We start from the raw sequence: 16,662 nt of genomic DNA, 5'->3' as shown, positions 1-16,662 counted from the left end.
TGAGTGCTGGGTGAGTGCGCCACCACCACCCGGCCTCCACCGCTGTTGAACTGCACTGCCACAGTTAGGTAGCAACCAAAGAAGATGGATGATAAGCACGCGTGTCCTAATAATGCTGGTATGGGCAGTGGCACTGCATTTAAGCAGCATTTACAAACTATTACATATCTATGGTCTAATGGTTTTCTAAGTTCTAGAGTCCTGTAGCAAAGTTTGGTGAATGTAGCTTACAAGAACCTATTTTCTGTCGAATGAAAGATGACAAGGAAAGAGTTCATAACCGCCAAAGTGATGTGAAGATAAAAGAATGTGGACTAATCTCTTTATATTCCGTGTATACTATGTACACAATGTGAAAGATCAATTACTTCATAAATACGTACGTACCACTTGTATATGTTAATTAAATTTTTTTTGTTTTTTTGTTAATTAAATTTTTAAAAAGGTTTATGTATATGGGTTTTTACCTGCATGTATGCCCGTGTACCATATGTAGGAGGAGGCCAGACAAAGGCATCAGATCCTCTGGAACTAGAGTTACAGATGGTTGTGAGTCACCTTGTGGGTGCTGAAACTGAACCAGGTCTCCTTGAAGAGCAGACATTGTTCTTTTTCTTTTATTTTTTTTCTTTTTTCTTTTCTTTTCTTTGCTTTTTTCTTTTTTCTTTTTTGGTTTTTGAAGACAGAGTTTCTATGTAGCTATGGAGTCAGTCCTGGAACTAGCTCTTGTGAGGCTTGCCTCGAGCTCATAGAGGTCCACCTACCTCTGCCTCCCAAGTGCTGGGATTAAAGGCCTGCACCGCCACCGCCCAGCGCAGACAGTGTTCTTAACCCCTGAGCTGTCTCTCCCCTCCTAATGAAATTTATATTTAGGAAGTCAGCTTAAGGCATTACACATATTTTGTCACTGTTCACTGTACACGAATCAACACTGTATTTAATAAATATGTAACATTAATAATTCAGGGACTGGAGAGATGGCTGAGTGATTCTGAGCTGCACTTCTAAAGGACCAGAGTTCTGCTCCCAGCACCCACACTGGATGGCATGAAGTGTACAGGCATCTGAGCCTTTGGCCTGTGATATGGGATTCCCCTCTGTATGCTGTGAATACCATTGGTTAATAAAGGACTGTCTTGGGCCTGTGCAGGAAATAGAGGTAGAGGGGAGAGGGGAGGAAGCTAGGCTGAATGCTGGGAGAAAGGAGGCAGAGTCAGAGAGAAGCCATGTAGCCCCACCAGAGCCAGAGGGAACTTTAGCTGGTAACTCAGACACATGGCAGTACACAGATTAATAGAAATGGGTTAAATTAATATGAAAGAGTTAGCCAATAAGAAGATAGAGCTAATGGGCCAAGCAGTGATTTAATTAATACAGTTTCTGTGTGATTATTTTGGGGCTAAGCAGCCAGGAACCAACAAGCAACCCCCTCCTTACAACAGGCCTCTACAGGCACCCGCATTCTTACACAATCTCCCTTTTTCTCTCATATACCTTTCTCTCTCATAATTAATAATAATAATAATAATAATAATAATAATAATAATAATAATAAGATGGGCCTAGTGGTGCATGCTTTTAATCCCAGCACTTGGAAGGCAGAGTCAGGCTGATTTCTGAGTTTGAAGCCAGCCTAGTCTTACAAAATGAGTTCCAGAACAGCCAGGATTACACAAAAAAATCCTGTCTTAAAAAAAATATAGGGCTGGAGAGATGGCTCAGAGGTCCTGAGTTCAATTCCCAACAACCACATGGTAGCTCACAACCATCTGTAATGAGATCTGGTGCCCTCTTCTGGTGTGTGGCCATACATGGAGGCAGAATGTTGTATACATATAAATAAATAAATAAATAAATAAATAAATAAATACATAAATAAACCTTTTTTTAAAAAAACTAATGCTTATGCATAGATATGATTTACCAGTGGTTGTAAAGTACAAATAATGCCTTTGATAGCAAAGAATGGGACACTCTGAGATTATCAGGAACCACTGTCAATAATTTTGTCAAGCCAGGCATGCATTGCAGGCCTGCAATCCCAACACTCTGAGGTGGATGCAGAACGATCAGGAGTTTAAGGACATCCTTAGTTATTAGCAAGTTGGAGGCCAGTCTAGGTTATATAAGACATTGTCTCAATAATGGTGATGATAATTTTGACAAGACAGAGTAGTCAAATCTCATACATAGCAATTCAGGGGAGTAGTTATAATTTTCTTTTTAAATATTTTTTTTTTTTTTGGTTTTTCGAGACAGGGTTTCTCTGTGGCTTTGGAGCCTGTCTTGGAACTAGCTCTTGTAGACCAGGCTGGTCTCGAACTCACAGAGATCCGCCTGCCTCTGCCTCCCGAGTGCTGGGATTAAAGGCGTGTGCCACAACCGCCCGGCTTTAAATATATTTTTATGTTTAATTATGTTATATATGTATGTCTGTATGTGCATATATGCACATGTGATTGAAGATACCCTGTTACCCAGAGACTTCAGATTCCCCTGGAATTATAGGTAGTTATGATGTTTGTGCTAGCTTCTGAGAGAACAATATGTGTTCTTAACCGCTGAGCCACCTCTTTAAGCCCCTAAAGATTTTTTTCTTATTTTTTCTTTTAATTTATAATTTTATTAATTTTTAAAAAATATTTATTTATTTATTTATTTATTTATTTATTTATTTATTATGTATACAATATTCTGTCTGTGTGTATGCCTGCTGGCCAGAAGAAGGCACCAGATCTCATTACAGATGGTTGCGAGCCACCATGTGGTAGCTGGGAATTGAACTCAGGACCTCTGAGCCATCTCTCCAGCCCCCTATTAATTTTTTTCTAATTTTTTTTGCATCAATCGACCTTTAATGTCCAAAAGACATGTGGATACAGAGCATAGATGTGACAGGGTCTCAGTCCCTGCACCAAAAATGAGAGATGAACAAAACCTAGACACTTCCAACTGGCCAGTCTCGGAGGGTAGGGAGAACCACAGATCTGGACATTCCTAAGAAAAATAAAACCTAAAAATCAAAGATTCAATCTTGTACCCAATGAAAGGTTTGCAGAGGGAACTCGGTCACTACCAGTTCCCACCCTCCCCTGCCAGCACTGAAGAAGAAACAGCTCAATACACACCAAGGGATCAGGAGGAAGGAGCATTCTCCTGCCTTCCCCCAACCCCAAGAATGGGTTGGGGGAGCTAGATTCCCCCACCCTTACAGTGTCACCCCACTCAATGTTCTGAATGTGACTCATTAGAACCAGCAGCTCAATTGGCAATGACGACCCCCACCCACCCCAGTCATGTCAACAGCGAGGTTTCCCTTGCACCCTCTCTGGAAGGTCCTCCCACCCAGTCCTTCACCTCCCGACTCCCAGAGCTTCATTACTGTACTTCAGACCTGTTCCAAGGAAGCCCCTAAAGATTCTTAATATGGCCACTTGGAGATGGTCAGATAAGAGAACCAAGAACATGCCGGGCGGTGGTGGCGCACGCCTTGAATCCCAGCACTTGGGAGGCAGATGAAGGCAGATCTCTGTGAGTTCGAGGCCAGCCTGGTCTACAGGAGCTGGTTCCAGGGCAAGCTCCAAAACCCTGCCTCAAAAAACCCAAAGAGCCAAGAACCAAGAAGAGAATCTAGTGAGGTGTGGAAACTGAGACTAATGGTGCAGAAGAAAACACCATCCAGAGGGGCAGTGGAGGGAAGATGTTGAAACAAGATAATGGTAGCAGGGCTGGAGAGATGGCTCAGTGGGTAAGAGCATTGCCTGCTCTTCCAGAGGTCATGAGTTCAAGTCCCAGCAACCACATGGTGGCTCACAACCATCTGTAATGAGATCTGGCGCCCTCCTCTGGCGTGCGGGCATACATCAAGGCAGAATGTTGTATACACAATAAATAAATAAATCTTTAAAAAAAAAATATAATGGTAGCAACGGTGGCAACCTGTGCCAACAAATCTAAATGGCAATTGGTAGTGTCTACAAAATCTTGGGTATGGAGGTCCTGACAGGAAGGAAATGGACTCAAAGAACCAAAGATGACAAAGTGAACACAACATGTAGAAAAACACTTTTGAAGAGGAGGGTTGGAGGCGGGGGCCAAGGACCTTCTTGTTCCTTCTAGGTGGAGCATCTTTCCTGAAGTTAATTTTAATGCTGGGAAGGCAGCCCCAGAGGCTCACAAACAACTGCCACCCAGGTAGGTCCATCTCTGTAGATTTGGACTTAATTGATCTGGAGTGTGGCCAGAGATGTTGAAAGGGCCCCCAAGTGATTTTTAGTATGTAGTTAAGGTTGAGAACCAGAGCCATATACAGCAACAAAACAAAACACCTGATGCAAGACTTTGTACCACTAGCCAAGACCTCAGCTAACGAAGGATTTAAATGATCAGGGGTAAGAGCATTTGCTGCTCTTGGAGAGAACCAGGTTTCAGTTCCTTTCACCCACATGGCTCACAACCTTACCTTAACTCCAGTTCCAGGGAATCCCAGACACTGGACGTGGTGCACTCTCATACATACTGGCAAAATACTCATATACATAAAATAAAAATAAATCTTAAAAAAAAAATCAAACGCTAAGGTATCTCAGCCAGCAACCGTGACGAGCACCATTTTAGTTAGAAACAAGCTGTTCTGAGACAGGGTCTTGGGTAACCCAGGCTGGCCTCAAACTCACTATGTTGCAGAGAATGAACTGAACTAACATCCTGCGGCTTCCATCTCTCTCTCGAACTCTGGGATTACGGGCGTGCAGCACCATGCCCGGTTTATTAAGCACTGGGGATCAAACCTAGAATTCTGAGCGCGCTTGGCAAGCACTCCACTATACGGAGCCTCCTCCCGGAGCTGGCAAATCAGACTCTCCTGCAGCGGCGCGCAGCAAAGGAAGGGCGCTCCTCCGCCCATTTCACGCCCCTGCTCGCCGCAGTCGGGCGCGGGCTCCAGTGCGCATGCGCAAGACGACCGGGCGCGAGCCGGCGGTCCCCGCGCGCTCCCGTGGTTCCTGTCCCCACCGTGGCCGCGGCGCGGGAAGGACTGCGAGCGGCTGCGATGGCTGACGAGATTGCCAAGGCTCAAGTGGCCCAGCCCGGCGGCGACACGATCTTCGGCAAGATCATCCGTAAAGAAATCCCCGCCAAGATCATCTTCGAGGACGACCGGGTAGGCTTGCGGCCGGGTGACACGCCGGCGTTCCCTGAGGAGCCGCGGGCCGAAGGCGACGCGCGGCCCGGCTGGCCTGGCCCTTCGCCCGCGTGGCCCTGCGGCGCGTGCCTGCGCTCGGGTTACGCGTTATCGGCCGCTCGGCCCGCCGCGTGTCGCGGCCCGAGGGAGGTGCGGCCGGTGGCCCCGGGAGGCGACGACCCGTAGGGTGACGCCCACCGGGGCCCGCGGCCGCTACCCACCTCGCCGGTGTCAATCTGGCCCGCGAGAAACCTGATCGTGCCCCCGGCGCAATCTCCGCGGTCTCCCTCGCGCCGCGGTCCCCGCACTGCCAGGTGATCGGGGATTCGCGGACCTTCTGCTCCCCGTTCCCGCCGCAGACTTTGCCCCTGGAGAGCGGAATCAGCCCTTCAACCTTTTAAAAATACTGCTTTAGTTTTGTTGTTTTGGGTTTTTGTTTGTTTTTTAATAAATCGGCTTCAAGTACCCCAGGCTGACCCCGAACTCGCTGAGTAACTAACTGGGGCTGACCTCGAACCGTTGAACCTCCCACCTCCACCTCCCAGATGCTGGGATTTCAGGCGGCCCACCACGCCGTCCTGAAAGGGACAACATTTATGGTGGGGCTCAAAGGTTGTTCCCCCCTCCCTCCAAGAAATATAAAACGTAAGAACGCATCGACTCTACCGGTAATGTCCACATAAACTCGAAACATTTACCCCAAATTTAATTCGGTTCCTTGAGGTGAGTTTTATGTAAATTGCATTTGTTGTAGACTCTGCTGTAATCTCAGCGTCCAGAAGGCTGAGCCAGGACTTCCAGGCCAGCCTGTATTACAGGGTAACTCCCTGCCTCAAAAACAAAGCAAAACACTTAAAGAAAAAGCTGTAAACAAAAACCGTTACCCTGTGATTCCCGCAATTGGGGAGGTAGAGGCAAAAGAATCAGTTCAAACCCAGAGTTGATTACGTGGGGACGCCTTCTTTTAAAAACAAACCCAAACCAAACAAGCATAGTGTTTTGATACACTGATCTTTGAAATAATGACTGAACTTGAGCCTTACTGGCTGAAGCATTCTAAATGATACAGCATTTTATAGCATAGATCAAGTAAGATTACTCTCTAGCCAAATAAGTATGGCTGGGTTCGTTAGGAAGGGAGCAAGAGATTAAAAAAAAAAAAAAAAAAAAAAAAAAAAAAACCAATACCTGCAGAGTGAAAAAAACAGAACAGGAAATTACACAATCGTGACTCTGAAAAGGTGGAAGGGGTGGGGAATCAGGTTTGTTGGTTCACTGGGTAAGAGTGCTTGCTCCTGAAGGTATGGAAACCCGAGTTCAAATCCCCAGCAGCCATTGTAAAAAGCTGGGCATAGCTGCATGTAAGAGACTGCTAAAGTCTGGCACCTGGCCAGCCAGCCTAGTCACACTATTACCAAAACACAAAGTTCAATAAGGGACCCTGTCTCTACTCAGTAAGGTGGAAAGCAGTATAGGAGGGCTGTGTGTAGGTTACACACCGACATATGACTGTGTGTGTACTACACACATGCACATACACAAAAAAATGAAAGACATTACTAACATGCTAGGGAGGGAGGAATTTGTAGGTTTTTAGGTTGAGGAATGTATAGCATTTTTTGTTGTTGGTTGATTTTTGTTTTTTGAGACTGGGTTTCTCTGTGCTCTAGCTGTCCCAGAACTCACTTTGTAGACCAGGCTGGCCTCAAACTCACTGAGATCCAACTGCCTCTGCCTCCCAAGTGCTGGGATTAAAGGCGTGCGCCATCACTGCCTGGCAATGAATAGCATTTTAAATTCAACGGTTAAGATTGGTTTGATTCCTGGTACCCACATCAGGCGGCTCAGAACTGTCCTACTCTAGTTCCAGGGGGATTTTCTGGCCTTCATGGGCAAGGCACGAACATGGTGCACATCTACACGTGCAGGCAGAATCCTCATCTACATGAAAATACATTTTTTTCCTTGTTTTTTTGGTTGTTGTTGTTTTGTTTTGTTTTGTTTTGAGATAGGGTTTCTCCGTGTAACAGCCCTAGCTGTTCAGGAACTAGCTCTGTAGACCTAGCTGGCCTCGGAATCTTTTTTAAAAAGAGAGAGTACAGAGAGGATCATTGCAGGGGAATAGCAGGCCCTGAAGATGAAGATAAAGAACTGTGGACAGTGTGACTTGAACGAGATTGGCCTGGCAAGGTTGATAGACTAAATTTTGCTCATCCATTGCCTTAATAACTGTTCTGTTACTGTGAAGAGACACCATGACCAAGGCAACTCCTACAAGAGAAAACATTTAATTGGGAGCTTGCTTACAGTTTCAGTGGTTTAGTCCATTATCACCCTGGTGGGAAGCATGGAGAGAGATTCCCAGGATCACTCCCAGATGGCTAAGCATTCGCATATATGAGCCTGTGGGGGCTGCAACTCAAACCACCACGCTCATCTAGTCACGGACTCAGTGCCACTGCCCCAGCGTCACTGGTTGTCCTTGGTCCCTCAGTCTGAATCCTATTTTCTTGTGGTCATCATCCCGCTCACCCTTTACTTCCATAACTTGTCTCACCTTTACTAATTACGTCTCTGCTTAGAGTCCGTCTTCTCTTAAAGTTCTAAAATGTCATGAAAAGCATATGAGCCCCCATGCATTACGTTTACTTCTGTTTTCTTAGCATCTAATTCAGTGCCTCTCAATTGGTTAGTCCTTAATACTTATTAGGAGAGTATGTTTTAGTCTAATGGAGGATATACTACAGCTTCTGTTTCTTTCCCGTAGTGTCTTGCATTTCATGACATTTCCCCTCAAGCACCAACACATTTCCTGGTGATACCCAAGAAGCATATAGCCCAGATTTCTGTAGCCGAAGATGACGATGAAAGTGTAAGTAATTTCTAACACATTTTACATCACTGATTGTTGTTGTTGTTTGGGGGGGGTTTTGTTTTGGTTGGGGTTTTGGTGTGTGTGTGTGTGTGTGTTTGGAGTTTTGGGGTGTGTGTGTGTGTGTGTATGTGTGTGTGTGTTGAACAGGGTTTCTCTGTAACTTTGGTTGGTGTAACTCACTCTGTAGCCCAGGCTGGCCTCGAACTCACAAAAGATCCACCAGTCTCTGCCTCCTGAGTGCTGGGATTAAAGACATGCGCCACCACCACCTGGCTTGCTTTTGTTTTTTTTTTGTTTTTTTTTTTTTTTGTTTTTTGTTTTTTGATACAAGGTCTATGTAGCCTTGGCTGTCCTGGAACTTCCTATATGGACCAGGCTGGCCTAGCACTCAAAAGAGATCAGCCTGCCTCTGTCTCTTGAGTGTTGGGATCAAAGGTGTGCGTCATCATGCCCAGCTTGACTGTTATTTAATGGAGACGAATGTACATTTCCTGTGTTTAAGAAATGCTTTGTTCTTTTCTAGCTTCTAGGACATTTAATGATTGTTGGCAAGAAATGTGCTGCGGACCTGGGCCTGAACCGGGGCTATCGGATGGTGGTGAATGAGGGTGCAGATGGGGGACAGTCTGTCTACCATATTCATCTCCATGTTCTCGGGGGTCGGCAGATGAACTGGCCTCCTGGCTAAGCAGGTTGGGCTAATTTTCCATTCTCTAGGTAGTAAGTCAGTTGGCAAGCTCCAGTATGTTAAGTGGCACACATAGTCTTGCCTGTGTATGGAGAAATTGGAGAGATCATTTAAAATCCTGTGCCGAATAAAAGACAATTGTTGCATGTCTCTGAGTGGATTTGTTATTCTGGAACTGTGTGTGGTGGGATGAGGAGGGTGGGTTTGTGATAGAGGATTTTTTATGTGTGTGTTGCTGGAGATCAGACTTGGGGCCTCAACAAGCAGAGCAAGGGACCTGCCAGTAAGATAGGCCTACAGCTTTAATCCAGCACTCAGGAGACAGAGGCAGGTAGATCTCTGGAAGTTCTAGGCTAGTCTGGTCTACATAGTAAAGCCCTGTCTCAAAAATAAAAAGAAATAGGCCACAACCCAAATTTCTTGGCGTTTTCTTCCCAAGGAGGCCCTGGCATTTGAACACTGGTAAAGTACTATAACTGGTCTTCAATAAATTACAAATACCCTCTTAGGCTAAATTATTAAATCAGGAGATTATCTTATTACCACCCCCTTTTTTTCTCTTGTTTTTTTCTTTGAGACAGGTCTATGCCCTGGCTGGCCCGAAACTTACTATGGAGATCAGGCTAGCCTCAAACATACAAGCAATCCTCCTTCTGCCGTCAGTCGTCCTGGGACAGACACCCACATTTCATGTAGCAGCCAGTCTCTAGGATAGACCATGAGAATCATCTTCTCATCTGGTCTATGAGACTAGCAGTATGGCAGAAGGAAGCTCTGAGAACTGAGGTTAGGTCTTAAAGGGTAATCTGGTTTACACTGTGGTCTCTGGAATGGCTTTCTGCCCTAGGTAAACGCTTATGTCCAGCAAATTCCTTACCTCTGCTATGATGCTGTAGGCAGGGGGGGCCTTCATTAGGTGATTGAGATATGACTGGATTCCGCCCTCAGGAAAGGCTTTGCATAGTTCCTTTGCCATGTGAGGACCAATAAGAAGACAGCATCTGTGAGCCAAGGAGTGGGCCTTGTTGCTATTAGAAGCCACCCAGTTAATGGCATTTTACAGCATCTGGAACAGGCTGTGGCACTGGCTTTGTGTGGAGAAGCCAGTGTCTGTGGCTGAGGGACTTTAAGCAGCCTGCTAGAGAGGCCTGTGCTGAGAACAGACCTGCCAGCAGCTAGTGGTAATGTCCCTGTGAGCAAACCACAGGCGTTGGATCTCTCTAGTGCTGGAGTTACACGTGGGTGCTGGGGACCCAACTCTTACCTTCTGCAAGAGCAGCGAGCGCTCTTTCCCACTGAGCCATCTCTAGTCTTTGGCAGAGTGTTTTACTGCAGTAATGGGAAGAATCCAACAGTTCTGTTACAAAACCAAGCTTGTACCTGAGTGTCGCATCATGGAGCATCTGCCTAGAGCAGTGTAAACGTAAGGGGCCCTTGCAGGCCCTGAACACCCCTCCTCTTTGAGAGGCCTTGCCCTGCAAACCTGAACTGAAGAGACCAGCGAGAACTGCTGCTCTCTGAGCTGGGATACAAGCCTTTGATTTAGGCTCTGCCAATCAGATGCACTTATCTGGGATTTTGAATCTGAAACTAATGACAGAGGAACAAGGACAGTGGACACTTCATTCTGGTGTCCGTGGCAGCGGCTTCAAGTTGGCAGGCACAATGATGTCAGTGTTGCCAACCCTTGGATCCAGTGTTGAATGCCAGGGAAGACAACAGTGCAGGCTGGTTCCTGTGTCCAGTGGCAGCAGGGTGTCCTGCACACTGGCTCCCTGACTCTGCTGGTGGTTTTTCCATATAACTTGTCTTTATTCCTGCTTATTCCTTGAGTCAACCTGTGGGCCATCCATTAAGCATTGTTTCAGGGAGGTCCTGTTCTGGTAAAGTGTGGAGACAGGCTAACTGGACTGCTTTGGGATGAGGCAAGAAGAGGCCAGTGAACAGTGAGGGAGTGGAGTTTTCAGAGCCTGTGAAAAATGGCAAAGAACTGGACTAACTCATTAATCATGTGTACTGATGTGCCAATTAAAAGCATGGCTTAGAGCTTCCAAATGCAGTTACTATAGGAACATATGAAGGGTACACCAAGATAAAGAACTGGGGAAGTCTGACTGCTATTTCGTTTAATACAGGGTCTTGGGCTGGAGAGATGGCTCAGTGGTTAAGAGCACTGACTGCTTTGAAGGAGGACCCTGGTTCAATTCCCAGCACCCACATGGCAGCTCACAACTGACTGTAACTTCAGTTCTAGAGGATCTGACACCCTCACACAGAATATATATAGGCAAAACGTGTAAATAAATCAATCTTTAAAAACAACATCTCACTATGTAGCCTCTAGCAGCAAGCTTTGTTGTTGGCCACCAGTTCACAAATAACAACACAAGACTTTATTAATTATGAAAGCTCAGCCTTGGGAACGGAAAGGATGGCTCAGAGGTTAAAAGCACTGGCTGCTCTTCTAGAGGTCCTGAGTTCAATCCCCCGCAACCACATGGTGGCTCACAGCCATCTGTAATGAGATGTTGCCCTCTTCTGGCCTGCATGGGTACATGTAGGCAGAACACTATACATAATAAGTATATCTTTTAAAAAAAAGAAAGAAAGCTCAGCTTTAGATTAGGTTTGTCCCACTAGCTCTTATAACTTAACACATTTTTATTAATCTGTGTTTTGCCTCATGGCTTTTACCTTTCATTCTGTATGTCCGACTCCCTCCATATCTTGTTGGCATCTTCTGAAAACCTAGATTCATCTGTTTCCTTTCTCTGTACCCGGAAGTCCCAACTAAACTTCCTGCCTAGCTATTAGCCATTCAGCTCTTTATTAAACCAACCACAGTAATACATATTCACACAGTGTACAAATATCCCACAACAAGCCTAGGCTGCCCTGTGTAGACCAGGCTGACCTCAAACTTGGTGATAATGACTGTCGCTGCCTGTTGAGTGCTTGGATTAAAGGCATACGCAAGCATGCCTGGCCCGACTGCTTTTTTATTATTCAGGGTGTGTGTGCATATGTAGTTTATGTGCATGGGTGGGGGCGGATACAGGCACCTGTGCACGTGCATGGAGGCCTGAGGAGGACATCAGGTCTTAATCCCTTGGGACAGGGTCTCTCTCTTTCTACTTAGAGCTATCTTAAGGCCAGAAAGCTCCAGAGATCCTCGTGTCTCCACCATTCACTGCTCTGGTTGCAGACAAGCAGGAGAGGCCACAGGTGGTCTCCCGTGAGTCCCGGGGATTTAAACACAGGGAGTCACGCTTATGTAACACGTGCTTTAATGCACTGAGCCATCTTTCCAGCCTCCTTGTGTTGTTTTCCCACGTTGTAACCCAGGCTAGCCTTGAACTCTAGATCCTGCCTGACTACAGAGAGTTGGGATTACAGGTATGTCGCATGCACCACCGTTCTCAGCCTTTATTATTGCTCCTAATGTTGCTGAAAGTGTGTTTTGTGACAGGGTCTCATGCAGTTCAGGCTGGTCACAAACTTGCTATGTGCAAGGATGACCTTGAACTTCCGATCCTTCTGCCTCCACTTTCTAACTGCAGGGATTAGAAGCATGTACCATCACACCTAGCTTTTTTATTTTTTTGAGAGAAGATCTCATGTGGGATTGGCCTTCAACTCACTACACAACCAAGGATGACCTTAAACCTCTGGTCCTCCTGCCTTCACTGGGCTGGGATTACAGGTGTGTGCCACCAAATCAATTTTGTATTACTGAAATCTTCACAGTGACAAGATCAGAATTCTAAATAATTTATCAATGTAAAAACCAGGGACTCTGGCTATAAAACTAAGAAATTCTGCAAAACATACACTAGCAGTGGGAGAACTGAAATGGAGGTAAAAGTCAAACAATGCTTGACTCAGCACCGCCAAGTAGTGTTTGCTTAACTGACAAACTTACACAGCCTACTAGGAAAGCTAGAACACTGATCAGGAAAGAGTGGCAGCTAGCTATCTGGAATGAACTGTGCTGGAGAGTAGCTGACAGACCACCTCCAAATTCCCAGCCTACTGGGTTCCCCTTATCAGCTGGAGAGAGAAAGAGAGCGGAGAGTGTTGTATCATCTCTGTGTGTTTGTCTGTGGTGAGCATGTGTGTGTTAATATGAGTGTATGAGGTTGGGGTCATGAATTTTTTTCTGTGGGAGCCTGTTTCGCCCAACCCCTGACATTGACATTTATGTGGATTCAAGGAGTCCAAAGGAACCCTCTTGTATGATAACCTGGTAAATGCCGTAACCTTCAGCTGCTGAGCCATCTCCCCACCTGGGAGCATATATCGAGTTGTTTACAGACCCCTTCTCAAAACTGCATTTTTCCACTGTACCTGTTCCCTAAATGGAGAAGAGACTGACTGGCACCTGATCCACTTCCTACCTGTGTCTCCTGCATCTCTCTTCTCCCCACCCACCCTTATGGAACGGGATCCCAGCCAGCCATTGTGTCCCATGCCTGTACATGTATCAGCATTTTAGAGGCTGAGGCAGGAAGATTAAGAGTTCAAGGCCAGCCTGGACTACGTGTGGAGATGCCGTCTCAGAGAAGAAGGGGAGAGGAGGGAAAAAATTAAAAAGACAGCATAGGGTGTGGAGAGGCAGTTCAGCTGTTGAGAGCCCTGGCTGCTCTTGCAAGGACCCAGTTTCAATTTCTAGCACCCACACGGCAGCCCACAACTGTCGGTAACCCCAGTTCCAGGGGACGGTGCCTTCTGGCTTCCATAGCACCAGGCATTCACATGGTACACAGACTCACATGCAGACAAAACATACATATACATATAGTAGACTAACAATTTAGAAATGTGTAAGAGACAACACAGTTTTTAAAATGGTCAAATAGGGGGCTGGAGAGGTGACTCAGAGGTTAAGGGCCCTGGATGCTCTTCCAGAAGTCCTGAGTTCAATTTCTAGCATCCACATAGTGGCTCACAACCATCTATAATGAGATCTGGTGCCCTCTTCTGGTGTGCAGGCAGAGCACTGTATACATAATTAATAAAAAAAATTAAAAATGGGCAAATGGCCAAAATCTTTTAGAGCATTGAAAATACTCTGAGAATATCATGATGGATTCATTTAAGTACACATATATCACAATCCATGAAATATGCATGCCCTACTTTGAGACTCTATCTCAAAACAACAATAAGATTAAACATACAGTAACCATATGGCCAACTGACTAAACACATAAGCACATCCTTCTGTAAGCATACAATTAAGAAAAATGAAAACAGGAGGGAACCCTGACTGTGAAAATTGGGAGTGGAATGTTGTATAGGGTGTTCACTAGGGAAGACTGTTCAGACATGGGTTTAAGTCAAGAGACAGTCTTTATTAGCCGGCTGGCATCTACACTCGGTGTTCAGGATCCCAGTGCAGCACTGAGCCTTTCTCAGGTGAGCTTTTAAGCACAAAAACATGTTCTGGATTGACACACTTCAGTTAACATTGACAGTTAGCCAGAAACGGAACAACAGAAGCTAACAGCAAGGTTAGTACACTTAAGAGACTTGCCCAGGACTATGGACTCTAATGAATTAGGTTTTGGTTTTCATTTTGGCAGATCGTGCTGTCTATGTGCTGAGTTTTACAGCCTGAATGGACTTCCATCGTGGAGTAGTTGTGTCTGGGACCCTGTTGCATTCCCCACTGGTCTTAGTCAAATCATGACTCAAATGAGTCAAATCATGGACTCATCCTGTTTTAGTTTAAGACTCACTGTTAGTCCAATCAGAATGAGAATTAAAGGTCCAGCCATTGCTGGTAGCAAAGTAGTTAGCCAGGGGAACCAAGAGAACAGAGACTGGTACCAATTAATTTCCCACCCATGGCAAGATTTTCCCTAATTGCTCCTGGTCAGTTATCACAGAAACAATACATTTCTCCCAAAGCCATACACAGTTTCCTTTATCTGATGAGAAGTTTAAAACTCTCAAATCTTTCAGGACCATTTCTGCAAGGGAATCTGTTGTTTTAATTCAGAATTGAAAACTTTCAATACCTCTAGGTTCTGATCAACGTATCTACTTAGTTTAAAGCATCAGAAGAAGCATGTTTAGTCAAACCATTAGTGCATGCCCATCAAGTAGTCTCAGAGGCTCAGTAATATTGTCATTAGCTATTAGCCCATTAGGCAGAATAGCAGAATAAGGGGAAGTGCCTAGGTTAAAGGTTAAGTTTTAGCCCCTTATAAGTCCTCTCTTTTTTTGTTTTTGTTTTGGTTTTTCAAGACAGGGTTTCTCTGAAGCTTTGGGGCCTGTCCTGGAACTAGCTCTTGTAGACCAGGCTGGTTTTGAACTCACAGAGATCCACCTGCTTGTCTCCCAAGTGCTGGGGTTAAAGGTATGTGCTACTAATACCTGGCCTTATAGTCCTCTTAATGTTAATTTGGGCGGCTCCCAGTCACAGTGAGTTTTGTCAGTCAATGAACTGACAGTCTGGTTAGTTTCTGTCCTTATATATACAGACACTGGGTGTCTAAGCATAACCAGCAATCCTGGTGGGTTTTTGGCTAGGAATGGTTAACTCTATCCCCAGCAACCTTTCTTGTGGCATCGAGCCTGATTCCCCAGGTTTTTTCTGTTTTCCAAAGGCAGAATCTTTCAAAGAAGATTTTTTTTAGAAAGCCTCAGTTTTACAACCCTAATATTTACATTGAATTGTAAACTTTGTATGCCTATATCAAAAGATAAATTCCTATATCTTTTCTTTCTTTCTTTCTTTTTTCTCTATACACCCAGACATTTAAAGTAGGCATCAGCAGGGAAAGGCCAAGGTGGACTGTGAGTTGCTGGTCTGTAGTCACACTAGTTAGTATATTCCCTGGCTGTCTTCCTCAGTTTCCAGGCCAGTCCTGAGGGTAGTGGCGGTTGGACCATAGCCCTGTATTTATACCAAACACAAGTCTCAGGAGGGGTAGAGGAGCAGAGAGTGGAAGGGCCTGGAGAGCCAATGGAACCTTAACGGTCTATTAACTGTGGTTTCCACTTTCCTGATCCTGGGTGTGGTGGATCCAGGGTGTAATGTCAGCCACCTGCCACACCCACGGGAGTGGAGAGAGTCACCATGCAGAGTCCTTTCCAAGTCGACTTTGGTGCCCCTGCCCTTTGGTTACCTGCCTGCCCCAGACAGTGTTCCTAGACTGGAACACAGTGAAGTGGTAGTGGCCCGGAAGTTGGCTAGGTCTCGGGATTGTCCAATGAACAGGACTGGAGCACCTGTAGTAATGAGTAAGAAACAGTTATGTCAACTGCTGGGCTCTGGGCCTGGGAAGCAGTGGGGGAGCTCTTCCAAAAATAATTTCACAGGAGCCGGGCGGCGGTGGCGCACGCCTTTAATCCCAGCACTCGGGAGGCAGAGGCAGGCGGATCTCTGTGAGTTCGAAGCCAGCCTGGTCTACAAGAGCTAGTTCCAGGACAGGCTCTAGAAACTACAGAGAAACCCTGTCTCGGAAAAAAAAAATTTTCATAGGGAGATAAATTCCTCCCTAAATGGGGTGCAGTGGCTCGAAACAAAGCAAAGGAAGGGGGCCTATCCATCCTTTGGTAGATTCTAACAAGAGATTCATTAAATTTTTTTTTAATATCCTGTTTATTCTTTTTACCTATCCAGAACTCTGAGGTCTGTATGCACAATGAAGTTTTTAATCTATGTCTAAAGCTTTAACTATTAATTGAGAGGTTTTGGCTATGGAGGCCAGACAATTATTGGTTCCCCCATTGCTACTGGGAAGCTAAATTAGGGGATCAGTTCCTGGAGGAGCTTTTTAGCTACTCTTTGAGCAATCTCAATCCAGGTGGGGAACACTTCTACCCACCTGGAAAAGGTATCTATAAAAACTAGCAAGTACTTTTATCTCCCCGAGCAGGCCTGATCTCGGTAAAGTTAGTTTTCCC

At 45.5% G+C, this 16,662-nt stretch overlaps 1 protein-coding gene across 1 annotated transcript; it reads left to right on the top strand.

The window, feature by feature from the left end:
* Positions 1 to 4,936: 4,936 nt before the first annotated feature.
* On the top strand, positions 4,937 to 8,891 carry Hint1 (histidine triad nucleotide binding protein 1). The gene is made up of 3 exons (XM_038327300.2): positions 4,937 to 5,161; positions 7,950 to 8,054; positions 8,581 to 8,891. The coding sequence occupies exons 1-3, from the start codon at positions 5,051 to 5,053 to the stop codon at positions 8,743 to 8,745; spliced, it is 381 nt and encodes a 126-aa protein (XP_038183228.1). The 5' UTR covers positions 4,937 to 5,050; the 3' UTR covers positions 8,746 to 8,891.
* The last annotated feature ends 7,771 nt before the right edge of the window (positions 8,892 to 16,662 follow it).

This window comes from Arvicola amphibius, chromosome 4 (genome assembly GCF_903992535.2).
Source record: "Arvicola amphibius chromosome 4, mArvAmp1.2, whole genome shotgun sequence".
NCBI classification, from domain to species: Eukaryota; Metazoa; Chordata; class Mammalia; order Rodentia; family Cricetidae; genus Arvicola; species Arvicola amphibius.
This window is presented reverse-complemented; position numbering and strand designations above follow the sequence as displayed.